At 42.9% G+C, this 27,912-nt stretch overlaps 2 protein-coding genes across 4 annotated transcripts in view; one reads left to right on the top strand and one right to left on the bottom strand.

The window, feature by feature from the left end:
• UBXN6 (UBX domain protein 6) overlaps positions 1-7,015 on the bottom strand; it is a 237,788-nt gene extending 230,773 nt beyond the window's left edge. For all 3 annotated transcript variants that reach the window (XM_056572270.1, XM_056572262.1, XM_056572279.1), the window contains exons 1-2: positions 6,884-7,015; positions 1,669-1,829 (exon numbers count right to left, since the gene is read on the bottom strand). In XM_056572270.1, coding sequence (XP_056428245.1) covers positions 1,669-1,829; positions 6,884-6,966 — 244 coding nt within the window. In that variant the 5' untranslated portion in view covers positions 6,967-7,015. The remainder of the gene's footprint in view (positions 1-1,668; positions 1,830-6,883) is intronic.
• Positions 7,016-7,029: 14 nt separating this feature from the next.
• HDGFL2 (HDGF like 2) overlaps positions 7,030-27,912 on the top strand; it is a 236,887-nt gene continuing 216,004 nt past the window's right edge. The window contains exons 1-2 of the mRNA XM_056572250.1: positions 7,030-7,265; positions 7,436-7,512. Of these exons, the coding sequence (XP_056428225.1) occupies positions 7,032-7,265; positions 7,436-7,512 (311 nt within the window). The 5' untranslated portion in view covers positions 7,030-7,031. The remainder of the gene's footprint in view (positions 7,266-7,435; positions 7,513-27,912) is intronic.

Below are 27,912 nucleotides of genomic sequence, written 5' to 3'. Positions count from 1 at the left end.
CATATGCGGTATCGCCGCGTGCGGAAATGTCCGAATTATAAAAATATACCGCTTTTTAAACCGCTCGTTCAATGGCGTACGCGCAAAAAAATTCAAAAGTCCAAAATAGCACATTTTGATCACTTTTTATACCACAAAAAAGTGAATAAAAAGTGATCAAAAAGTCTGATCAGAACAAAAATGGTACTGCTAAAAACTTCAGATGACGGCGCAAAAAATGAGTCCTCAAAGCGCCCTGAACACAGAAAAATAAAAAAGTTATAGGGGTCAAAAGATTACCATTTTAAACGTATAAATTTTCCTGCATGTATTCATGATTTTTTTCGGAAGTGATACAAATTCAAACCTATACAAGTAGGGTATCATTTTAACCGTATGGACCTACAGAATAAAGATAAGGTGTCATTTTTGACAAAAAATGTACTGCGTAAAAACCGAAGCCCCCAAAACTTACAAAATACTGTTTTTTCATCAATTTTGTCGCACATTGATTTTTTTTCCCGTTTCACCGTAGATTTTTGGGTAAAATGACTAATGTCATTACAAAGTAGAATTAGTGACGCAAAAATTAAGCCATTATATATAATTTTAGGTGAAAATTTTTAAGAGTTATGATTTTTTAAAGTTAAGGAGGAAAAATTGAAAATGAAAAAACGGAAAAAGCCCGGGTCCTTAAGGGGTTAAGGCATACCTGTCATCTACATTATTTTTTCAAAACCTGCATGGTTGTGTTACATTAACCCTTCAGTAGAAAGGTTATTTTAGTACTCCCTGTTGTTTCTGCGCCCCCTACATGGAGCACATTATTTCTCATTCTCTCTATTTAAGGGGGTGGGACCAGAGATGGACCTTATCAGTAATTCACACACAGGGCTTTGTTTCCACTACTTCTCTGGCAAATCACAGCACAGAACATACTCGTTACTGCTATGCCATGTCATAGTGCTGGTGAAAGTGCACTTTGCTGGGAGATGATTTACACAGTACATGGGTATTTACACAAAGGGACAGGTACCCTGAGCTTTATGGGTGGTGAGAGATGAGAAAAAAAGCCTTGATCTACATTGATCAAGCTCAGAGGGGATCATCTTCAGCTCACTGAATGGCTCATAGATTGCAGGTATGTAGCCCAGGATTGCTCTCTCCTTCTCTCCTGTGCATACAGTACATGATAAGCCCTGCCATCACATTCTATGTTTAGTACTGGTTTTACTACAGACAGATTTTCTTTAGAGAAAAGCAGTTAGCAGGAAATCTAATATTGATCTCCTGTCCAGAGAAAAAGGCAATCAATCTTAAAATACCTGATAACCTTTTTAAGAGTCTAAACTAAAAGTTACAGATTACAGTATTCACTCTTAAAAAACATTTCTTGATATATTATGCAAGCATTATGCTAACAAATCATCTACATAAATAGCTGGGGCTTTATAAATAAAATATGTATTTTATTAAAAAATATAGCAATATATTACATTAAATGTTAAAATAAAATAACATGCACACATACCACAGAACCTGTGTGGTTAAAAATGTGCACTGTGATTTATCTCCTTTCAGTCTTTTTTTTTACCTCAATAGTACATTTGTAATTACAATAAACATGATCTGGGAACACTGCATAATCCATGACACAGCCACACCCTTCATAAAAATTTACAGTCTTACCTTGAGTATGAACATTATCCCGGAGAGGGGTCTTGCCCTTGCCCTTTCCTTGCTTTGAGTCCAATCTTGCTATTGCTGCAGATGCAGCAGCTATTTGGGCATCTCCTGGAGGTTCCTTTCGAGGTGGTGGACGTTCTTTAATAGCATTGTCAGGCAACTCTCTTTAATGAAGGGAAAAAAATATATATGAATAAGATCCATACCAAACCAATTCATGTTAAGTAACTTATCTAGTAAATTGTACTGGATGAAACAAAGTGTTTCTGTATTAAATGTAACTTATTATCAGACACTGATATTTTTGTTAATTAAATAATTCAGATTTTTTTTTAATTTTTTTTAGTGGTACTCCGGTGGATAACAATTTTTTTCAAATCAACTGGGCCAGAAAGTTACTTCCATTTAAAAATCTTAAAAAGGAAAACTGTCAGCTTGTTCACCCACACTTAACCCTAGGGGACACTTACTTACCGTATATACTCGAGTATAAGCCGAGCTTTCAGCACGATTTTTCGTGCTGATAACACCCCCCTCGGCTTATACTCGAGTGAACTCTCTGCCCTCAGTGGTCTTCAACCTGCGGACCTACAGATGTTTCAAAACTACAACTCCCAGCAAGCCCGGGCAGCCATCGGCTGTCCGGGCTTGCTGGGAGTTGTAGTTTTGAAACCTCTGGAGGTCCGCAGGTTGAAGACCACTGCGGCCTTCGACATCATCCAGCCCCCCCTCCCTCTCTCTCACCCCCTTTAGCTCTGTACTCACCTCCACTCGGCGGGACGTTAGGGTGCGTTGGTCCGGTGCTGCAGGACTGTCCGGTGGGGAGGTCGTCCGGTGGGATAGTGGTACCGGGCTGCCATCTTCTCCGCGCTTCGGGCCCGGCCTCGGAATAGTCACGTTGCCTTGACGACGACGCAGAGGTACGTTCATTACCAACGTCCCTCTGCGTGGTCGTCAAGGCAACGCCTCTATTCCGGGCCCGAAGTGCGGAGAAGAGGCCCCCCGGTGAAGATGGCAGCCCGGAACCACTATCCCACCAGACGACCTCCCCACCGGACAGTCCTGCAGCACCGGACCAGCGCACCCTAACGTCCCGCCGAGCGGAGGTGAGTACAGAACTAAAGGGGGTGAGGGGGCTGGATGATGTCGAAGGCCGCAGTGTTCTTCAACCTGTGGACCTCCAGAGGTTTCAAAACTACAACTCCCAGCAAGCCCAGACTGCCCGGACTTGCTGGGAGTTGTAGTTTTGAAACATCTGGAGGTCCGCAGGTTGAAGACCACTGTATCAGACATTGACAAGCGGTGATGATGAAGGGGGGGGGGGATTATGACAAGGGGATGATGAAGGGGGTGGGGATGATGACAAGGGGATGATGACAAGGGGATGATGAAGGGGGGTGTGGGATGATGACAAGGGGATGATGACAAGGGGATGATGAAGGGGGGGTGTGGGATGATGACAAGGGGATGATGAAGGGGGGTGTGGGATGATGACAAGGGGATGATGAAGGGGGGAGGGGATGATGACAAGGGGATGATAAAGGGGGGAGGGGATGATGACAAGGGGATGATGAAGGGGGGGTGTGGGATGATGACAAGGGGATGATGAAGGGGGAGGGGATGATGACAAGGGGATGATGAAGGGGGGGTGTGGGATGATGACAAGGGGATGATGAAGGGGGGGTGGGATTATGACAAGGGGATGATGAAGGGGGGGTGGGATTATGACAAGGGGATGATGAAGGGGAGGGGGGGGGTGGGAGTATGACAAGGGGATGATGAAGGGGGGGTTGGGATGATGACAAGGGGATGATGAAGGGGGGGAGTGGATGATGACAAGGGGATGATGAAGGGGGGGGGAGGGGATGATGACAAGGGAATGATGAAGGGGGGGGTGGGATGATGACAAGGGGATGATGAAGGGGGGGATGATGACAAGGGGATGATGAAGGGGGGGTGTGGGATAATGACAAGGGGATGATGAAGGGGGGTGTGGGATAATGACAAGGGGATGATGAAGGGGGGTGTGGGATGATGACAGGAGGATGATGAAGGGGGGGTGTGGGATGATGACAAGGGGATGATGACAAGGGGATGATGAAGGGGGGGTGGGATGATGACAAGGGGATGATGAAAAGTAAAAACATGTCAATTTTATGATGCAATATGACATATTGTATATGTGAATCAATATATGTATATATATATATATAATTTATTTGGAATGTCCATTTTCCTTATAACCAGAGTTTCAAAGTAAAAAAAAAAAAGCAAAATGTTCTAATTTTTCATAACATTTTTGCATTTTTCACCAAGAAATAATGCAAGTATCAACGAAATTTTACCACTGACATAAAGTAGAATTCACAGATCGGGAGCCTGCCACAGACGTAAATATACGTCCGTGGTCGATAAGGGGTTAAACCCTTAAATTCCTCAGTTACTTATTCAAAATGCAAAAAGGTATATAGTTGGCAAGGTTGGCAGCTGTTTTCCTACCAATCCACAGTTTGGGCCAGGCTGGATACAGTTGGGTATTATGCAGGGGCCCATACTCTATATTTTTCCACCATTAGGTTAGTGGCCCAATGGCGTTTAACCCCTTAAAATCATCACTTATTAAACTGCTGAAAATGTATGTAGTTGGCAAGGGTGGTATCTGTTTTCTTGCCAATCCCTTTTTTGGGCCAGTCTGCAAGTAGCTGCGTATTATAGAGGAGTAGTTTTTCCTTAAATTCAACCCCTAGATTAGTGGCCCAATGGTGTTTAACCCCTTAAATTCCTCAGTTACATATTCAAAAATACTGAAAATGTATACAGTTGGCACCTATTTTCTTGCCAATCCACTGCATGGGCCAGACTGGTTACATTGGGGTATTATGCAGGGGAAGCTGAGCGCGCTTTCTAGTATATGGTCAAGCTGGGCATACAGTATAGGACGCTCTCAGCAGGGATATGGCGGTATGATTCCTAGTATATGTTCTGGCTGGGCATACAGTATTTGATGCTCTTAGCAGGGGATATGGTGGTGTGATTTCTCAGCAGCGCTAGGACTTTACCTGGAAGTTTTAATTATCCAGATATTGAGGACAGTTTTTATGAGAATTGATTCAATAAAGTTACTTATTTGTTTTTACAGGAATTGGTTTCAGTGAACTCACTTTTTTCTGTATATATAATAGAGGCCAAATGGTGTTTAACCCCTGAAAATCATCAGTTACTTATTCGTAATACACATAAGCAACTGGTAAGGGTGGCACCTATTTTCTTGCCAATCCCATTTTTGACCCAGTCTGGAAGTAATTGGGTATTATAGAGGAGTCCTTTTTCTTTATATTCCAACCATTAGCTTAGTGGCATAATGATGTTTAAGCCCTTAAAGGGGTATTCCAGGATTTTTTTTTATTTGACTATGCTATAGGTTCTGTAAAGTTAGTGTTGTTCATAATTTAGTGTCTGTACCTGTGTGCGTGCTGGTTTTCTCACAATTCTTCTGTGATTTTCACCACAATATTTATTTTTATCAGCATACAAAGTGACTGTGGTCTCAGATTTTTCCCAGCTTGCAATGCAACCGAGACCTGACTCACTAGTCAGCTGATAACAGGGAGCCTGTCTGCTTCAATGGGTGGAGCGATCGCTTGGTGGGAGAGAGATCAATCTGTAACTAATGCAACAGCTGCAGGCACCCTGATTGAAAACCACAGGTCTTTTGAATGGATGAAGCTCATTTATGTTTCAATGGGTGGGGTGGCTGATGTGTGGGAGGGAAGAAAATGGAATTATTTGGATTTGTAGTCAAAAAAAAGAAAAACTCAAACAGGAAATACCAGTTCACAAAAAGCTAGCCACAGTGTTATGGTAATCTCACAGCATAGCCGTTTAGTCCCAAGACAAGCATAGATCCTTCCTAAGCATGTCCATTACTGTCTGCCAAGTACGTACTAAAATCATGTGGTGGATAACCCCCCTTTATCTTATGGTGGAAAACCCCTTTAAATTCCTCAGTTACTTATTCAAAATGTAGAAAATGTATAAAGTTGGCAAGGTTGGAACATCTTGTATTGTCAATCCACAGTTTAGGCCAGGGTGGATACAGTTGGGTATTATGCAGGGGCCCATACTCTTTATAGTTCCCCCTTTTGATTAGTGGCCCAACAGCGTTTAACCCCTTAAATTCATGTTACTAATTCAAAATGTAGAATATATATATATATATATATATATATATATATATATATATTTGGCAAGGTTGGAACATCTTGTTTTGTCAATCCCCTGTTTGGAACAGGCGGGATGCAGTTGGGTGTTATGGAGGGGCCCTTACTCTTTATATTCCCACCCTTAGGCCAGTGGTCCAAGTGCGTTTAACCCCTTGAAATCACCAGTTACTTATTCAAATTACTGAAAATGTATACAGTTGGGTATTATGGAGGGCCTTTACTCTTTATATTTTCAGCCTTAGGTTAGTGGCCCAATGGCCTTTAACCTCTTAAAATCATCAGTTACTTATTCAAAATGCTGAAAATGAATCGGGGCTATTTCCCTGGCTCCATGCACTGCAGGACGCGCTTCTTCGTCAATGATCGGTGCTGCATGTTGGATTTCACACCTCATGACTGGACATCTGGTTTATACACAATAATGTCCATGTGGATGACAGCCACCGATAGCTAATAGACGCACACTGAACTTTCAATGCATAGTACTTCAAATCAGATGCATTTTTTAAAATTATTTCTTGAGCTAAATTTACTAATGGTTCCTCTGAGGACGTCCCCATGCATATCAAAATAGCATGCGGACAGAAAGGCATTGGAAATGTGTAAATTATATGACAAATGTGACTGTAACAATAGCTCTTGGAGTGTAATTTTGTGTCCCTATTTATTAGGGCAGTAAGAATTGTTCTCTCTCTTCACATTTTTGGTATACACTATCCTTCTAACTGGTGGCTTTTAAGTGATTTATTAAAATTGTCTAATTTTTAGCGACACCCCTTCTATAATTAAGTTCTTAGAAACAAAAAGTGGTTACAATTTCTGCTATCCAAAATAAGCAATCATAAAACCGCTCTGACGGGTTGCTCTTTCATAAGTTTTTTCAATAAACCAGTGATGGTCTTGTCCTGGCATAAGTCCTAATGACAGCTAAATAAACAGCGCAGCCCTGCCTGCCAGCGCCATGTTGTCTACCCAGCCCATCACACAGGTGGTACCTAGCCTCATCAATCAGTCTGCGCCCAGTTCCTGCGCTTCGGAATTTGATGTCGGCTTTAAGGCCCTCGAACAGTTTCTTCATGATTCCACAGTGGATGGAGTCTACAGCTGATTTCCTCAAAAGCCTTCTCCGGAAGCACGCAGGAGATGACAGTAGTACCCGGAAGTGAACCCACTGCAACCCTGTCACTCCCCTCTGCTCTGACTGTGCAGGCGGATGGCAGCCGTAGTACCAATAAGGAGAGGAGACGCGTTATTTCCGGCCCTGAACAGTGCACAGAGGAGTCTACGACCTGCTGCTATCTCATCATGCCGTCTACCTTTAAGCCGGGAGACCTTGTTTTCGCTAAGATGAAGGGCTATCCGCACTGGCCTGCCCGGGTAAGAGGCAGTCTAGTCACCGGGGTGGGGGAGGGTCGTTGCCCTTTTGTGCAGGTTTGTGGGGGAGCGTAGCTGAGCTTATCGCGACTGTGTCATCATTTGGGTGCGGGTTCCTCAGTAGGGCTGATCCGTGCACCTGGAAAGATCTCTTGTCTGTTTTTTGCTTTTAGGTTGATGATGTCAAAGATGGAGCCGTGAAACCCCCACCCAACAAGTATCTTATTTTCTTCTACGGGACCCACGAAACGTAAGTGACTTTCCCCGGCTGACCCTGGTGTGACCCAGGCGGGGACCACAGGGCAAAGTGAAAACAGCCTCCTAATTCAGCCAGCTTCTCATTCACTGAAGTTGGTTTCTTATTTGGGGCATTTTTATATAAATTACTATGACAAAAAAAAAAAACTTCTACTTTTATTCATCTGCAGTAAACTTTTTTTAAAATTTTTTTTTTGTTATACACATGTTGAATAATGTGGTAACAATCATTCAGAAAAAATACTTCTGGTTTGTTCTATTTTTAGAAGAAAAAAATAGTAAACAATGCATAAATAAAGTTTTCAAATAAGATTTCAAGAGGTTAAATGCCATTGGGCCACTAACATGAGGGCAGAAATAGAGTAAGGGCCCTTATATAATAGTAGAAACAAGGTGGGGGTATCCAGCTCCCATGGAAAAATTAAAGTCCAAAATGTATTCCATTTTTAAAAGCGTTGAAAAAAGAAAAACACCCAGAGAGGTAAAAACCCTGACACCAACGTATTTCGGACTAATAGGTCCTTAGTCATGGCACAGAAAGAAATGCAAACTGACCTTTTACACCCCCTTAAGGACTCTGCCTATTTGGGCCTTAACCCCTTAAGGACTCAGCCCATTTTGGCCTTAAGGACTCAGACAATTAAATTTTTACGTTTTCATTTTTTCCTCCTCGCCTTCTAAAAATCATAACTCTTTTATATTTTCATCCACAGACTAGTATGAGGGCTTGTTTTTTGCGCGACCAGTTGTCCTTTGTAATGACATCACTCATTATATCATAAAATGTATGGCGCAACCAAAAAACACTATTTTTGTGGGGAAATTAAAACGAAAAACGCAATTTTGCTAATTTTGGAAGGTTTTGTTTTCACGCCGTACAATTTCTGGTAAAAATGACATGTGTTCTTTATTCTGAGGGTCAATACGATTAAAATGATACCCATTATTATATACTTTTATATTATTGTTGCGCTTAAAAAAAATCACAAACTTTTTAACCAAATTAGTACGTTTATAATCCCTTTATTTTGATGACCTATAACTTTTTTATTTTTCCGTATAAGCGGCGGTATGGGGGCTCATTTTTTGCGCCATGATCTGTACTTTTTTTTGATACCACATTTGTATATAAAAAACTTTTAATACATTTTTTATAATTTTTTTTTTTAATAAAATGTATTTAAAAAGTAGGAATTTTGGACTTTTTAAATTTTTTTTCGTTCACGCCGTTCACCGTACGGGATCATTAACATTTTATTTTAATAGTTCGGACATTTACGCACGCGGCGATACCAAATATGTCTATAAAAAATGTTTTTTACGCTTTTTGGGGGTAAAATAGGAAAAAACGGACGTTTTACTTTTTTATTGGGGGAGGGGATTTTTCACTTTTTTTTTACTTTTACATTTTTTTACATTTTTTTTTACACTTGAATAGTCCCCATAGGGGACTATTCATAGCAATACCATGATTGCTAATACTGATCTGTTCTATGTATAGGACATAGAACAGATCAGTATTATCGGTCATCTCCTGCTCTGGTCTGCTCGATCACAGACCAGAGCAGGAGACGCCGGGAGCTGCACGGAGGAAGGTGAGGGGACCTCCGTGCGGCGTTATGAATGATCGGATCCCCGCAGCAGCGCTGCGGGCGATCCGATCGTTCATTTTAATCGCGAACTGCCGCAGATGCCGGGATCTGTATTGATCCCGGCACCTGAGGGGTTAATGGCGGACGCCCGCGAGATCGCGGGCGTCGGCCATTGCCGGCGGGTCCCTGGCTGCGATCAGCAGCCGGGATCAGCCGCGCATGACAGGGGCATCGCTCCGATGCCCGCGGTTATGCTTAGGACGTAAATGTACGTCCTGGTGCGTTAAGTACCACCTCACCAGGACGTACATTTACGTCCTGCGTCCTTAAGGGGTTAAGGACACAGCCCATTTTCACCTCTAGGACGCAGCCCTTTTTTGCACATCTGACCACTGTCACTTTAAACATTAATAACTCTGGAATGCTTTTACTTATCAATCTGATTCCGATATTGTTTTTTCGTGACATATTCTACTTTAACATAGTGGTAAATTTTTGTGGTAACTTGCATCCTTTCTTGGTGAAAAATCACCAAATTTGATGAAAAAATTGAAAATTTTGCATTTTTCTAACTTTGAAGCTCTCTGCTTGTAAGGAAAATGGATATTCCAAATATTTTTTTTTTGGGATTCACATATACAATATGTCTACTTTATATTTGCATCATAAAATTTACGTGTTTTTACTTTTGGAAGACACCAGAGGGTTTCAAAGTTCAGCAGCAATTTTACAATTTTTCACAAAATTTTCAAACTCGCTATTTTTCATGGACCAGTTCAGGTTTGAAGTGGATTTGAAGGGTCTTCATATTAGAAATACCCCATAAATGACCCCCATTACAAAAACTGCACCCCCCAAAGTATTCAAAATGACATTCAGTAAGTGTTTTAACCCTTTAGGTGTTTCGCAGGAAAAGCAGCAAAGTGAAGGAGAAAATTCAAAATCTTCATTTTTTTACACTTGCATGTTCTTGTAGACCCAATTTTTGAATTTTTACAATGGGTAAAAGGATAAAATTTATACTTGAATTTGTAGCCCAATTTCTCTCGAGTAAGCACATACCTCATATGTCTATGTAAATTGTTCGGCGGGCGCAGTAGAGGGCTCAGAAGCGAAGGAGCGACAAGGGGATTTTGGAGAGTACATTTTTCTGAAATGGTTTTTGGGGGGCATGTTGCATTTAGGAAGCCCCTATTGTGCCAAAACAGCAAAAAAAAAAAAACACATGGCATACCATTTTGGAAACTAGACCCCTTGGGGAACGTAACAAGGAATTAAGTGAGCCTTAATACCCCACAGGTGTTTCATGACTTTTGCATATGTAAAAAAAAATTAAAAAAAATTTCACTAAAATGTGTGTTTTCCCCCCCCCCCCCAAATGTCACATTTTTGCAAGGGTTAATAGCAGAAAATACCCCCCAAAATTTGTAACCCCATCTCTTCTGAGTATGGAGGTACCCCATAAGTTGACCTTTAGTGCACTACGAGCGAACTACAATGCTCAGAAGAGAAGGAGTCATATTTGGCTTTTTGACAGCAAATTTTGCTCGGGGGGCTTGTCTCATTTAGGAAGCCCCTATGGTGCCAGGACAGCAAAAAAAACACATGGCATACCATTTTGGAAACTAGACCCCTTGAGGAACGTAACAAGGGATAAAGTGAACCTTAATACCCCACAGGTGTTTCACGACTTTTGCATATGTAAAAAAAAATGTTTTTTTTTACCAAAAATGCTTGGTTTAGCAAAAATTTTACATTTAAAAAAAAAATAGCAGAAAATACCCCCCCCCCCCCAAAATTTGAAGCCCAATTTCTCCCGATTCAGAAAACACCCAATATGGGGATGAAAAGTGCTCTGCTGGCACACTACAGGTTTTAGAAGAGAAGGAGTCACATTTGGCTTTTTGGAAGCAAATTTTGCTCTGGGGGCATGCCGCATTTAGGAAGCCCCTATGGTGCCAGGACAGAAAAAAAAAAACCACATGGCATACCATTTTGGAAACTAGACCCCTTGGGGAACGTAACAAGGGGTAAAGTGAACCTTTATACCCCACAGGTGTTTTACACTAAAATGCTTGTTTTCCCCCCAAATTTTACATTTTTACAAGGGATGATAGCAGAAAATACCCCCCAAAATTTGTAACCCCATCTCTTCTGAGTATGGAAATACCCCATAAGTGGACGTGAAGTGCACTGGGGACGAACTACAATGCTCAGAAGAGAAGGAGCATCATTGAGCTTTTGGAGAATTTGGCCATGTGCATTTCCAAAGCCCCCCGTGGTGCCAGAACAGTGGACCCCCCCCCACATGTGACCCCATTTTTAAAACTACACCCCTCACGGAAGGTAATAATGGGTGCAGGGAGAATTTACACCCCACTGGCATTTGACGGATCTTTGGAACAGTAGGCTGTGCAAATTTAAAAATTTTATTTTTCATTTTCACAGACCCCTGTTTCAAAGATCTGTCAGACACCTGTGGGGTGTAAATGCTCACTGTACCCCTTATTACATTCCGTGAGGGGTGTAGTTTCCAAAATGGGGTCACATGTGGGTATTTATTGTTTTGCACTTATGTCAGAACAGCCACCCCTGTGCAAATCACCAATTTAGACCTCAAATTTACATGGTGCACTCTCCCTTCTGAGCCTTGTTGTGCGTCCCCAGAACACTTTGCGCCCACATATGGGGTATCTCCGTACTCAGGAGAAACTGCGTTACAAATTTTGGAGGCTTTTTTCTTTTACCGCTTGTGAAGTATGGGGTAACACCAGTATGTTAGTGTACAAAAATGTTTTTTTTTTTTACACTAACATGCTGGTGTAGACCCCAACTTTACCTTTTCACAAGGGGTAAAAGGTAAAAGTGTGTATATGTAGTGTTTTACTCTTTATTTTATGTTAGTGTAGTGTTTTTAGGTTACATTCACACTGACGGTGGATTACACTGAGTCTCCCGCTAGGAGTTTGAGCTGCGGCTGCAGCTCAAACTTGAAGCAGGGAACTCACTGTAATCTGCCGCCAGTGTGAATGTAACCTGTACATTCACATGGGATGGGGGGGGGGGGCAAAACTACAACTCCCAGCTTGTTCTGACAGAACGTGCATGCTGGGAGTTGTAGTTCTGCAACAGCTGGAGGCACACTGGTTGGAAAATACTGAGTTAGGTAATAGAACCTATTGCCTAACTCGGTATTTCCCAACCAGTGTGCCTCCAGCTGTTGCAGAACTACAACTCTCAGCATGTACTGATTGCCAAAGGGAATGCTGAGAGATGTAGTTATGCAACAGCTGGAGGCACGCAAGTACAACTCCCAGCATGCCGAGACAGCCATTTGCTGTTCCTGAATGCTGGGAGTTGTAGTTTTGCAAGATTTAGAGGGGTTCAGGCTAGAGATCACTGACAGTGGTCTCTAAACTGTGGCCCTCCAGATGTTGCAAAACTACAAATCTCAGCATACGGTTTTAGGTCCGGTTGTAAAAGCGCATACGGCGCAAAAATGAGCCGACCGGACCGAACGTTTCACTCCGGTCGGCTCATTGAAGTGAATGACATACGGGAGCGCATACGGTCACATACGGGAGCGCGAGGTTTTAGCTCCCTCCTGCCGTATGCGCTCCCGTATGGGACAAAACGTAGTGTGAACCCAGCCTAAGAAAAACACACACATGCTGCCAAAACATATAACACATGTATATTGCAAAAAAAACTAAACTTACAAAGAAGATGCCATATAGTCAAAGTACCGGAGTACCCCTTTAAGGACGCAGACAATTTTTTATTTTTACGTTTTCATCTTTTCCTCCTCGCCTTCAAAAAAATCACCGCTCTTTTATATTTTAATCCACAGATTAGTATGAGGGCTTGTTTTTTGCGCGACCAGTTGTCCGTTGTAATGCCATCACTCACTTTACCATAAAATGTATGGCGCAACCAAAAAAATACTATTTGTGTGGGGAAATTAAAAAGAAAACCGCAATTTTGCTAATTTTGGAAGGTTTCGTTTTCACGCCGTACAATTTACGGTAAAAAAATACATGTGTTCTTTATTCTTTATGTCAATACGATTAAAATGATACCCATAGCTAGATACTTTACTATTACTGTTGCACTTTGAAAAAAAAAAAAAAAAAAATCGTCAACTTTTCAACCAAATTAGTATGTTTTAAAATCCCTATTTTGAAGACCCATAACTTTATTAAATTTTTTTATCATTTTCCGTATAAGCGGCGGTGTGAGGGCTCATTTTTTTTGTGCCGTGATCTGTACTTTGATTTTCTTTTTTTCTTTTTTTTTGATACCAAAAAACTTTGAATCCCTTTTAACTTTTTTTGGGAATAAAATGTTATAAAAAAAAAATAAAAAAAAAAGCAGCTATTTTGGACTTTTTATTTTTATTTACGTTCACGCCATTCACCGTACGGTATCATTAACATTTTATTTTAATAGTTCAGATATTTATGCACACGGCAATACCAAACTTGTATATAAAATATTTTAACACTCTTTGGGGGTGAAATAGGGAAAATTGGACGATTTACATTTTTATTGGGGAAGGTTTTTTTTACCCCCCCCTTATTTACTTTTATTTTTACACTTTAATAGTCCCCATAGGGGACTATTTATAGCAATCATTCGATTGCTAATACTGTTCAGTGCTATGTATAGGACACAGCACTGATCAGCATTATTGGTTATCTTCTGCTCTGGTCTGCGGGAAGGCAGATCAGAGCAGAAGACGCCGGGAAGGCAGCGGAGCAAGGTGAGGGACCTCCGTCTGCTGTGCTGGATGATCGGATCGCTGCGGCAGCGCTGCAGGCGATCCGATCATTCATTTTAATGACCGCGATGCTTCAGAGGCATCTGAGGGGTTATTGGAGGACATCCGTGGGATTGCCATTACGGGCGGGTCCCTGGCTGCGATCAGCAGCCGGGGCCTGCCACGCATGATCCGGGCATCGCTCCGATGCTCGCGGTTCTGCTTAGGACGTAAATGTACGTCCTGGTGCGTTAAGTACCACCTCACCAGGACTAGGGATTGACCGATATCGGTTTTTAGGGCCGATACCGATAATCGGTGCAGGTTAGGGCCGATAGCCGATAACTTATACCGATATTCCGGTATAAGTTATCGGCTATTTAACCCCCTGCGACACCGCTGCAGATCATTCATTTAAAGCGGGCGCTTTAAATCAATGATCTGCAGTGGCTTTTGCGGGGTCATAGGCCGCCGCCGCCACCACCCGCTTCTCTCCCCTACCTGTCAGGGTGGTTCGGGCCATCCATCCATCGTTCATGTAGTGTCCGGGGGCGTTCCGGGTGGAGGGTGGTCCGGTCCGGGCTGTCCTTCTTCTCCGGCGGTCATCTTCTCCACTCCGGGCAGGCTCCGGCCTAGTACGCTGCATAGACGCCGCTGCGCAGTGACGCCCTTGCGCAGCGACGCACCTGACGTCACGGCGTAGCGGCGTCTATGCAGCGTACTAGGCCGGAGCCTGCCCCAAGTGGAGAAGACCGTGGGAGAAGGACAGCCCGGACCGATTCACTCTTCACCCGGAACGCCCCCGGACACTACAGGAAGGAAGGATGGATGGCCCGGACCACCCACATTACGGGTAAGTTTAATTTTTTTATTGACTCGGAGGGTGGGGGAGGGGCCCGACCGGTATAGCGGTATGGGCAAAAATCCATACCGGTATACCGCCTAGCATCACGGTGGGTGGTGCGACACGGTGCGGTGGGTCGGGGGGGGGGGGGGGGGGGATCACGGTGCGGTGGGGGCGGTGCAGGGAGCGGGGCATTATCGGCTTATCGGCAAGATAATTGCAGATACCGATAATGCCCAAGATCGTGATTATCGGACGATAATATGGGCCATACCGATAATTGGTCGATCCCTAACCAGGACATACATTTACGTCCTACGTCATTAAGGGGATACTCATGATCTAGCAGCATATAGCTCAGGTGATGCTCCCATTCCCCCATCTGGAAGCTAGCATCTGTCATCACTTCCTGGGAGGGGTTCCAAGGATCCAACAGTATATTAACCAATGGCCACAAAAATGAAAAAGAAGAAAACAAACACATTTGTATAAACAGGGACCCACCAAATCCGGGTAAATCTATAGAGCTCAATAAATTCAAAATTTATAAAGGAAGCCAACTGTAACAGCATTTTGTCTGCCATGAGTTGCCACCCGAAACATGTTACGCGTAACCTTCCTATAGGAGAGTTTAATAGGGCCAAAAGGGCCTCATCAAATGTTACGTATGAAGAATCATGTCAAGACATAACAAGGTTACGAAATAGAGGTTATAGTGACAGCATCTTGAACAGAGCAAAAAACATAGTTTATAAGAACTGCAATGATTTTCTGAAACCAGGTACCAAAAAGGAAAAAATGCATGATCATAAAAAGGCCAACCATCCTGTGACATTTTCTACCCCTATAGTATTCAATTTAACGAAATTAGGAATATTATCAAAAAAAAAACAACTGTAAGATTTGTGGCTAAGGGTGCGTTCACACGGGCGTATTTGTCAGCGGATCCGCAGCTGACAAAGGCCCTTAAAGTGCTGCCCTCTTTGTGCCTGCTAACAGTGGCAATCCACCGCTACCAACAGACACGCTGTGAAGTGCGAGTCGCAGTGTATCCGCACATCGCGGACGCTTCCCCGGCTCCCTGAGCTACAGAGAGCGTCCGCGATGTGTGCGAGTACACTGCTGACAAATACGCCCGTGTGAATGCACCCTAAAAGAGGTAAATCTTAACAGGAAAGATTGTCCAATAGTGATTTCAAAGAAAGTCTAAATGATTGCTGGTTGAGTACAACAGGCAACTATAAATGCTCACACATGAGGTGCAACCTATGTAAATATATGAAAAAAACGAAACTGTTTTATCCACCGGTGAACGGTAAAACTTGCTAGGGATCGACCAATTATCGGTATGCCGATAATGCCCCGCACCGCGGCCCCAACACCCCCCCCCAACCCACCACACCGGGACCGACCCACCGCACTGCGTCGCACCCCCCACCATAGTGCTGGGCGGTATACCGGTATGAACCGGATACCGTTTTTTTTTTTTCTCCCAAGGTATGGATTTTTCCCATACCGCTATACCGGTCAGGCCCCTCCCCCCCCCCCCCCCCCTACCCTCCGAGTCAATAAAAAAATTAAACTTACCCGTAATGGGGGTGGTCCGGGCCATCCATCCTTCCTGTAGTGTCCGGCGGCATTCCAGGTGGAGGGTGAACCGGTCCGGGCTGTCCTTCTCCGGGGGTCCTCTACTCCACTCCGGGCAGGCTCTGGCCTAGTACGCTGCATAGACGCCGCTACGCCGTGACGTCAGGTGCGTCGCTGCGCACGAGCGTCACTGCGCAGTGGCGTCTATGCTGCGTAACTAGGCCGGAGCCTGCCCGGATTGGAGAAGAGGACCCCCGGAGAAGGACAGCCCGGACCGGTTCACCCTCCACCCGGAATGCCGCCGAACACTACAGGAAGGATGGATGGCCCGGACCACCCTGACAGGTAGGGGGGAGAAGCGGGTGGCGGCGGCCTATGGCACCGCAAAAGCCACTGCAGTGCATTGATTTAAAGCGCCCGCTTTAAATCAATTATCTGCAGCGGTGTCGCGTGGGGATAAATAGCCGATAACTTATACCGGAATATTGGTATAAGTTATCGGCTATCGGCCCTAACCTCCACCGATTATCGGTATCTGTCCTAAAAAAAAAAAAACTATCGGTCGATCCCTAAAACTTGCAACTTAAAATCATTCATAAACTGTGAAACCACGCACATGGTATATTCTGCAATATACAATAAATAGGTTGCACCTCTAGAAAGTTGGAAAATACCTTTTTATGAGCATTTTCATGTAAAACCAGGGGAAAGTGGGTGCCTCGTCCCAGAAAGGGATTGGTCTCATACAGTTTTCAAGAGAGGCATTTTGGATATTAAAGTTGGACTCCTGTCACCCGAAAGGGTTAAACTTCCATAATGATTTCTTTTATTGAGCTCTCTAGATTTACCCGGATTTGGTGGGTCCCTGTTTATACAAATGTGTTTTGTTTTGTTTTTTCTTTTTTGTGGCCATTGGTTAATACTGTTGGATCCTTGGAACCCCTCCCAGGAAGTGATGACAGACGCTAGCTTCCAGATGGGGGATGGGAGCATCTCCTGAGCCATATGCTGCTAGACCATTAGTATAAAAGGTCGGTTTGCATTTCTTTCTGTGCCATGACTAAGGACCTATTAGTCCGAAATGCATCGGTGTTAGGGTTTTTACCTCACTGGGTGTTTATTCTACGCTTTTAAAATGAATACTTTTTGGACTTTTATTTTTTATTTTTCCGTGGGTGCTGGATACCCCCCTTTGTTTCTACTATTCAATATATTGAAACTTTTATATAATACTTCAGCCTGGCCAAAAAATGTGGGTTGGTAAACTGGTTCCAACTACTTAAATTTTCCGCTATTTGAATAAGTAACAGGTTTATTTGAAAGGGTTAAAGTGTACCTGACAGATCCAACATAAAAACATTTTTTTTTTTAAATATATCACGCAGTACCTAATCCTGACCATGTACATCTCATTTTTGTGTCTAGCACCTTTTTATTTTTTTACACTTTTAATTTAGCTCACTATTTTGAATGCCCCTCATAGGGAGGGGGCGTGGCCTCAATGTGCAGGTCTCCTCCCCCTCCCTCAGTATGCTGTCTGCTCACATCTACCCTAGCAAAACCACAACTTACAGCTTGTCCTCACTGACAGTAGCGGGACACAAGCTGACAGTGGGAGGATTTTTCCTAAATCAAGGAAGTGTGTCCATGACATAGGTGATGATGCATGGACACAGCAGTACTAGTATGTGTCCAAGCAGGCAGGAGGGAGCAGTTGTTTGACTGGCTATTTCAGTATGAAATACTGAACATTTTCTAATGAAAGCAATTGAAAAACCTATTGGTTTACTACATATCAAAAGTTTTTGTATCTGACAGTGCCCATTTAAACAACATTGGGCCTTTAACTGAGAGTGAAAATAGAGTAAGGGCCCCTTCAAAAATACTTGTTTCCAGCCTGGCCCAAAAAGATCATTGGCAAAAAATCTGGTGCCAACCTTGTCAATTGCTTACCTTTTATGCATTCCCAAAAAGTAACTGACGATTTCAAGCAGTTGAACACCATTTGAGTTGGGAATTGAGAGTAAGAGCCCCTGCATAATACCAAACTGTTTCCAGCCTGGCCAAAAAGTACACGGGCAAGAAAATGGGTACCAACCTTGCCACCTGCTTTTTATTTTATTTTGCAAAAGAAACTGGTGCTTTTTACAGAGTATCTGTCACCAAACTAAACTTTAAAAGTACATACCCTTCGGATAGGTGATAAGTTATAGATTGCGGGGGGGGGGCTTCGAGAGCTGGGGCCCCCTGCAATCTCTTGGACAGGGTTGCGGCAGTCAGCAGGAAGTGGAGTGTCGTCCCCAACAGAAACCATGACACACACCCGCTCTATGTACCTTTATGGGATACATGGAGGGGGCGTGTCGCCCGCCGCCTCGTGCGGGAACGGCACGCCCCCTTTTCAGCAGACTGCTACTGCCTCATGCAGAAGATCAAGAGGACCTGCGATCTGTAACTTATTAGGTTATATTGCACTACAGATGTCCTTTAATATATTTTTCCTTATGTAATTATAAGACACTTTGCTATTTACTTGCTGTTAAAATTCTTAACCTTTTTTGTTTTGAATGTGATTAAAAAAAAAAAAATTTTAAAATAAAACGCCACTAGGTGTTTCTGTTCTGTTCCCTGCAGCAAGTATAACAGTGAGTTTGGTCTCCTACCTGCCTGGCAGGAGACCAAACTTGGGAAGTGCGTGTGGGGCATGGTTAGACAGCTCTCGCAGGTTTCAGTGATGTCGCGCCTGCTGGGGAATGCTCACTTTCTCCTGCCGGGAGCTCGCACAGTGTTAGCAAGGGAAAAAGGTATGATTAAGCTTGGAAAACTAAAGGAGTACTCCCCTGGAACATTTTTTTTTTATCAACTGGTGCCAGAAAGATAAACAGATTTGTACTTATATTTAAGAATCTTATTCCTTCCAGTACTTATCTGCTGTATGGACAGGTACTTATCTGCTCTGGACAGGTCTTGACATTGACCACAGTGCTTTCTGCCAACACCTTTGTCCATCATAAAAGGAATTTTAAAAGAACTTCATGTGGAGAATACTGCAGCTAAGTACTGGAAGGGTTAAGATTTTTTTTAAATAGGAGTAATTTACAAATCTGTTTTAATGTTCTGGCACCAGTTAATTAAAAAGAAAAATGTTTTCACCCCTATTATCCTCTTCAGGACGCATGCATACGTCCTGCATCCTGAGTCCTTAAGTTCATGGGAATCATTCAGCAGGCATCCCGTCACATCACCGAAGGGGGGGGGGGGGGGGGTTAGGTCCTATGGAGTGGTCTCCAAACTGTGGCCCTCCAGATGTGGCATAACTACAAATCCCAGCATGCCCAGACAGCAAACTGCTGTGTGGGCATGCCAGGAGTTGTAGTTTTACAAGATCTACACAGCAGTTTGCTGTCTGTTCATGCTGGGATTTGTAGTTTTGAAACGTCTGGATGGCCACAATTTGGAGATCACTGTACTATGCAGCCCTCAAAATCTTGAAAAAAACTACAACATGGCTGTTTCACCATGCTGGGAATTGTAGTTGCATGCCTCCAGCTGTTGCATAACTACAACTCTCAGCATGCCCTTCGGAGATCAGTACATGCTGGGAGTTGTAATTTTTGCAACAGCTGGAGGCACACTGGTTGGAAAACATTGTTAGGTAACAGAACCTAACTGAAGGTTTTCCAGTGTGCCTCCAGCTGTTGCAAAACTACAACTCCCAGCATGCATGGTCTGTCAGTGCATGCTGGGAGTTGTAGTTTAGCAACAGCTGGAGGTGAATGTACTGGGTACGTTCACACGGGCAGGGTTTACATTGAGTTTGTACCCTAAAAACACTAACACAAAATAAAAAGTAAAGCACTACATATACACACGTACACTGCCCCCCCCCCCCCCCCCCCCAATAGAAATGAAAAAAATCGTACGGCAGTGTTTCCAAAATGGGAGTTGTTGTTTTGCAACAGCTGGAGGCTCCATTTCCGGACAGCTATTGACTGTCCAAGCTTGCTTGGAGTCTAGCAACAGCTGGAGGCACCCTCTTTGGGAATCACTGGCGTAGGATATTTTTGATAGCGGCGCCAATTGTAAGGCTTGCATCAGAGTCCATCCGTAGACCTATCCCTAATATAGGTTTCAAATGTGCATGGCGCTCTCACTTGGGAGGCCTGTCGTATTTCAAGGAAATAGTTTAGGGCCACATATGGTGTATTGCTTTACAAATTTAAAATAAATAAATAAATAAATAAAAAATTACACTTACATGCTGGTGTTGCCCCCATAATTTTCATGAGGTAAAAGGGGGGGGGGGGAAGCCCCCCAAAAAATTTGTAAAGCAATTTCTACAGAAATTCCCCATATGTGGGTGTAAAATACTCTGCGAGCACACTATGTACATCTGAGGCGTAAATTGGTGATTGGCGGGTCTGACATAAACGCAAAAAAATAAATACCCACATGTGACCCTATTTTGGAAACTACACCCCTCACGGAAGGTAACAAGGGGTATAGTGAGCCTTAACACCCCACAGGTGTTTGGCGAATTTTCATTAAAGGGTAGCTCCCACCATCACTTATTTATTAATTTTTTTCCCCTGTCTATTACCCATCTATCCCTAACCCCCTCCCTGCCTTAAATTTTTTTTTTTTACATATTAAAAATGCTTTTTTGTCTGCCTGGTAGCGTACTCACAACCAGGCAGACTTCCCCAGCAGGCACCACATCACTGATGCCTGCTGGGGCCGGCACTTCCGCCCGTAGTTCACCTATACAGGGTGCCTCCAGCTGTTTCCCCACTGCAACTCTCAGCTTGCCCTGACATCTATTGGCTGTCAGGGCATGCTGGGAGTTGTAGTGGGGGAAACAACTGGAGTCACCCTGTATAGGTGAACACCGGAGCACATGCTGCGCAGCCCGCTCCCCCCGCTCAACTCACTCCCCCTCCCCCTTAGTTCATCCAGAACAGTGTGACCCCCCCCCCCATCTTGAAAACTGCACCCCTCATGTAATAAGGGGTACAGTGAGCATTTACACCCCACAGGTGTATGACATTTTTGGAACTATGGTCCGTAAATAATGAAAAATAAAAATTTTCATGTGCTCAGCGCACTGTTCCAAAGATCTGTCAAACACCAGTGGGGTGTAAATGCTCACTGCACCCCTTGTTAAATTCTGTGAGGGGTGTAGTTTCCAAAATGGGGTCACATGTGGGGGGGTATTATGAAAAAGAATTTTTTTTTATTTATTTATTTATTTATTTATTTTTTTTGAAAGTCATCAAAATGATGACCTGGGGAATTGTAGACCAAGCCAATCAATACAATTCACATCTGAGTCAGACACTTTCCTCAGATGTCAACAAGTTCTTTTTAGGACTGGATGACATTAATGCTTAACCCGATAATGACCACGGACAAGTATAGACGTCCAGGTTGGCGGCCGTTCCAGCAACTGGACGTCTATACTCGTCCATGCTTCTCGTGGGTGCTGCCCAGTGCACCCACGAGATGACGGCGGGGACTCAGCTGTAACACACAGTTGGGACCCTGCAGCACTGCCGGAAACGAAGTAAACTTTGGTCCCAGCCGTTTAACCCTTACAGCCGCGGTCGGAAGTGACCGCGGGCTGTAAGTTTTATGACAGAGGGAGGGAACTCCCTCTGTCACCCCTGCAGCACCCCGTAGCGCGATCTCGGGGTGCTGTGTGTAATCCCTGGTGGGCGGGGACCTGGGTTACTGCCGGGACAGAAGAAAACTTTGGTACCGGCAGTTTAACCCTTACAGCCGCGGTCGGAAGCGACCGCGAGCTGTAAGTAGTTTTGACAGAGGGAGGGGGCTCCCTCTGTCTCTCTCCTGTAGCACCCCGCAACTATCGCGGGGTGCTGCTGCTTACCTGTGCAGCCGGGGGTCTTTACTAGGACCCCCAGGCCTGCCCCGGTTATTGCCTGTGAGGATGTACCAGAGGCAAGTCCTCATGCTGCCTGCTAGTGTAAAACTAGCAGGCAGCATATATCTGCAATGCTTTGGAATACTAAGTATTCCAAAGCATTAAAAAAAGTGAAAAAAATATATAAAATAAGTGTAACAACAATAAGTATAAAAGTGTAAAAAAAATTATAAAAAAATAAAAACTTTAATTAAAATACATTTATTAAATAAATATAATGAAAAATAAAAATGTATATGTAGGATCACACGGCGCACATCCGCAGCATATTATGTGCTGCGGATGCCCGCCAACAGTCACAATAATGAGCTCCCTGCTGCAGCTGGGTAGCTTTGTGTGTCCACTAATGGCGTCTGATTTCCTTCCGGAAGTCATGAGCGGAGACACTGAGCTACCCAGCCACAGCAGTGATCTCGCCCTTTTGACTGCTGGGGGGCATCCGCGGTGTGAAATATGCTGCGGATGCGCTCTGTGTGACCCTACACTGCGTCCCATTCATACTGTGTTTCCGCAGTGTTAGAGGTATCAGTCAGCATCATGTCAAAAAGAGTGATGCTGACGTATACTGTTGCAGCTCCATTCATTTCTGAATGAGACGGTACAATATACATTGGCATCCCTTTTTTGACATGACAACGGACACCTATACTGCAGAAATACAGTATGAATGGGGACTATTCATATAATGATGCCCTGAAAGCCAAAGGGGGCTCCTCTCTTTTGGGGTCCTACCACGCAGCCAAGGAACCAAATATGGCCTAAGCGGGGGTATTTCCAGACACTGGCCGAGCAGCTTAATGCGAGAAATGCACCCTATATTTTATTATCAGAAGTAATGTACAAAAAATATGCCCCACAAATGATGCATTTGTGAAAAATTGCGAATTTTTAACACTGACTTTGTAATTCCTGCCAAAAAACTATGGCGTTAAAATACTCACTGTACCCCCTAGCGAATACCTTGAGGGGTCTAGGTTTTTAAAATGGGATCATTTGGGGGGGGGGGGGGGGTTCCTATGTTCTACCACCTTCAAATTTCTGCAAACCTTGCATAGCACATAAAAAAAAAATGTACTTTTCAAATTTCCTAAATTTTCAAAATTTCAAGTTAATTTGTTAGGCTTCTAATTAATTTAAAATGTTAATTAAAAACAAAAAAATTGCTGTCAAAATAGACATCTGAAAGTATAAGTTTCATAAACTATTTGGTCAGGAAGTATAAATATATGCAAAATATTAGTGTTAAAATAGCAAAAAATCTTAATTTTTTTTTTTTTTAAATTTCAGTATTTTTTGCATTGTAAAAAAAAACAAAAAAAAAACCTACAAATGATATCTGCTTACTTTTACTATGTACATGAAGGACAACTTGTGACAAAAAACAGTGTCAGAATTATCGTGATTGGCAAAACGTTACCAGAGTTATTCTCTAATAAAGACAGACATCCCCGATGTGAAAAAACAGGCCTGGCCTTTCAGGGGCATACAGGTTTATTTGTATTCGTCCTTAAGTTAAGGTTTAAGGTTGTAGTTTTGCAGTATACAATAATACACAGGTATTATAAAAGTATACGGTTTATTGGTTATAAGATTATAAATTTAAATGAGTAATAAACACAATGATGTATGCAAATTAATATCAGATATATTAGTAAGCATTACAACCTTGTTAATTGACTACATATAGTAGAACAATACCTGTGAGTAGTGAGCAACTATAGTAACATAGTTTATAAGGTTGAAAAAAGACCAGAGTCCATCAAATTCAGAGTTGATCCAGAGGAAGGCAAAAAACCCTCATACTAGAGGTAAAAATTCCTTCCCGACTCCAGATATGGCAGTCAGAATAAATCCCTGGATCAATGTTCTGTCCCTATAAATCTAATATCCAGACTCTTTTTAAATTCTTTAACAGAGTTCACCACCTTATCCGGGAGAGAATTCCACAGTCTCACTGCTCTTACAGTAAAGAACCCCAGTCTTTGCTGGTGTAGAAAACTTCTTTCCTCTAAACAGCTTTAAAACAGGATTAGATAAATTCCTGGAACAAAATAACATTAATGCTTATGAAGAAATATAAAATCCCATCCCTTCCCCAATATCGCGCCACACCCCTACCCCTTAATTCCCTGGTTGAACTTGATGGACATATGTCTTTTTTCGACCGTACTAACTATGTAACGTAGAGGATGCCCCCTTGTCATAGATACCAGGGATCAGGATAGATAGATAGATTATATAATATAATATAATATAATATATAAAATATAATATATATATATTTTTTTTTTTTAGGGCGCATACCGATAATCTGTCACCTCTCAGGCCGATAGCCAATAATTTATACCGATATTCCCCTGTGGGGAAGAAGCCGTTGCAGATCAATGATGTAAAGCGGGCGCTTTAAATCAATGAACTGCAGCGGCTCTTGCAGTGCCAGAGACCGCCGCCGCTGCCCGCTTCTTAACCCCTTAACGATGCAGGACGTATATTTACGTCCTGCGCCGGCTCCCGCGATTTGAAGCGGGATCACGCCGCGATCCCGCATCATATCGCGTCGGTCCCGGCGCTCATCAACGGCTGGAACCCGCGGCTAATACCACACATCGCCGATCGCGGCGATGTGCGGTATTAACCCTTTAGAAGCGGCGGTCAAAGCTGACCGCCGCTTCTAAAGTGAAAGTGACCCGGCTGCTCAGTCGGTCTGTTCGGGACCGCCGCGGTGAAATCGCGGCGTCCCGAACAGCTGACAGGACACCGGGAGGGCCATTACCTGCCTCCTCGGTGTCCGATCGGCGAATGACTGCTCCGTGCCTGAGATCCAGGCAGGAGCAGTCAAGCGCCGATAACACTGATCACAGGCGTGTTAATACACGCCTGTGATCAGTGTAAAAGATCAGTGTGTGCAGTGTTATAGGTCCCTATGGGACCTATAACACTGCAAAAAAAAAAGTGTTAAAGATCATTTAACCCCTTCCCTAATAAAAGTTTGAATCGCCCCCCTTTTCCCATAAAAAAAATTAAATAAAAATAAACATATGTGGTATAGCCGCGTGCGTAAATGTCCGAACTATAAAAATATAATTAATTAAACCGCACGGTCAATGGCGTACGCGCTAAAAAATTCCAAAATCAAAAAAAGCGCATTTTTGGTCACTTTTTATACCATTAAAAAGTGATCAAAAAGTCCGATCAAAACAAAAAAATCATACTGATAAAAACTTCAGATCACGGCGCAAAAAATGAGTCCTCATACTGCCCTGTACGTTGAAAAAAAAAAAGTTATAGGGGTCAGAAGATGACATTTTTAAACGTATAAATTTTCCTGCATGTAGTTATGATTTTTTCCAGAAGTGCGACAAAATCAAACCTATATAAGTAGGGTATCATTTTAACAGTATGGACCTACAGAATAATAAGGTGTAATTTTTACCGAAATATGCACTGCGTAGAAACGGAAGCCCCCAAAAGTTACAAAATGGCGTTTTTTCTTCGATTTTGTCGCACAATGATTTTTTTTCCGTTTCGCCGTGCATTTTTGGGTAAAATGACTAATGTCACTGCAAAGTAGAATTGGCGACGCAAAAAATAAGCCATAATATGGATTTTTAGGTGGAAAATTGAAAGGGTTATGATTTTTAAGAGATAAGGAGGAAAAACGAAAGTGCAAAAACAGAAAAACCTTAAGGGGTTAAAGTTGACTTGTTTATACTTTTGGAAGACATCAGAGGGCTTCACAATTTAGCAGCAATTTTCCAATTTTTACAACATTTTCTAAATCGGAATTTTTCAGGGACCGGTTCAGTTTTGAAGTAGATTTGAAGGGCATTCATATAAGAAATCCCCCACAAATGAACCCGTTATAAAAACTGCACCCTCAAAGTATCCAAAATACATTGTAGTGAGTGTTTTAACCCTTTAGGTGTTTCACAGGAATAGCAGCAAAGTGAAGGAGAAAAATAAAAATCTTCATTTTTTTACACTCTCATGTTCTTGTAGACCCAGTTTTTCTATTTTTACCAGGGGTAATAGGAGAAAAAGCCCCCCAAAATTGGTAACTCAATTTCTCTCGAGTAAGGAAATACCTGATATGTGTATGTCAAGTGTTCGGCGGGCACAGTAGAGGGCTCAGAAGGGAAGAAGCAACAATGGGATTTTGGAGAGTGAATTTTGCTGAAATGGTTTTTGGGGGGCATGTTGCATGGCATACTATTTTGGAAACTACGCCTCTTAAGGAACGTAACAAGGGGTACAGTGAGCCTTAATACCTCACAGGTGTTTGACGACTTTTTGTTAAAGTTGGATGTGTAAATAGAGAGAATTTTTTACTAAAATGCAGTTTCCCCCCCCCCCCCCCAAATATTTTTTTTTTTTACAAGGGGTAATGGGAGAAAATGACCCCCAAAATGTGTAACCCAATTTCTTCTGGGTAGGGACGTCAAGTACTCTGCTGGCGCACTACAATGCTCAGAAGAGGAGGAGCGCCGTTGAGCTTTTGGAAAGAGAATTTGTTTGGAATGGAAGTCAGGGTCCATTGTCGTTACTGGCATTTGACAGATCTTTGGAACAGTGGGCTGTATAAATGAAAAATTTCATTTTTCATTTTCACAGACCACTGTTTCAAAAATCTGTTGGACACCTGTGGGGCGTAAATGCTCACTGTACCCCTTATTACATTACATGAGGGGGGGGGGGCATTGTTCTGGCACTATGGGGGCTTTGTAAAAACACGTGGCCTTCAATTCCGGGCAAATTTTCTATTAAAAATCCCAATGGCGCTTCTTATCTTCTGAGCATTGTAGTGTGCCAGCAGAGCACTTTACGTCCACACATGGTATTTATATAATCAGTAAATGAGACATTTGGGCTAACACCAGCATTTTAGTGAGAATTTTTTTATTTTTTCATTTTCCCATCCAACTTTAATGAAAATTCTTCAAACACCTGTGGGGTGTTAAGGCTCACTATACCCCTTGTTACGTTCCGTGAGGGATGTAGTTTACAAAATGGGGTCACATGTGGGTATGTATTTTGCGTTTATGTCTGAACCGCTGTAAAATCAGCCACCCCTGTGCAAATCACCAATTTAGGCCTCAAATGGACATAGTGCGCTCTCACTTCTGAGCCTTGTTGTGCGTCCGCAGAGCATTTTATGCCCATATATGGGGTATTTCCGTACGCAGGAGAAATTGCGTTACAAATTTTGGGGCTCTTACTTTGCTTTTACCGCTTGTGAAAATAAAAAGTATGGGGCAACACCAGCATGTTAGTGTAAACATGCCAATCAATGGATTATGGATCAATATGTGTGAGGTTATTTTAATCTTTGCTCAATAAACGTTAATATTGGGTGGGAAATATAGGGTCTTAGTGATCGCTTAGCGGTCAAATGTAAATAATATTGGATTAACCCTCCACTCATAGGTCCTCTTTGTTGCATTTAAAGAAAAATCCTGACGCTCGCAAATGGGGGTGGGTAAGGGTTAACTTATCTATCCTATGTTTGTAGTTGACATATAAGTAATGTATACATAGTTTCATGAAAATATCTTTAGCCATTTGGAAGTGATGCTGGAACATACACGTGCTTGCACACATACTGAGATTTATATATATAATGTTGCCAAACACTGTACCTTCTGAATATAAACCTGCCAAACGCTGCCCTC

This window comes from Hyla sarda, chromosome 1 (genome assembly GCF_029499605.1).
Source record: "Hyla sarda isolate aHylSar1 chromosome 1, aHylSar1.hap1, whole genome shotgun sequence".
Classification (NCBI taxonomy): domain Eukaryota; kingdom Metazoa; phylum Chordata; class Amphibia; order Anura; family Hylidae; genus Hyla; species Hyla sarda.
This window is presented reverse-complemented; position numbering and strand designations above follow the sequence as displayed.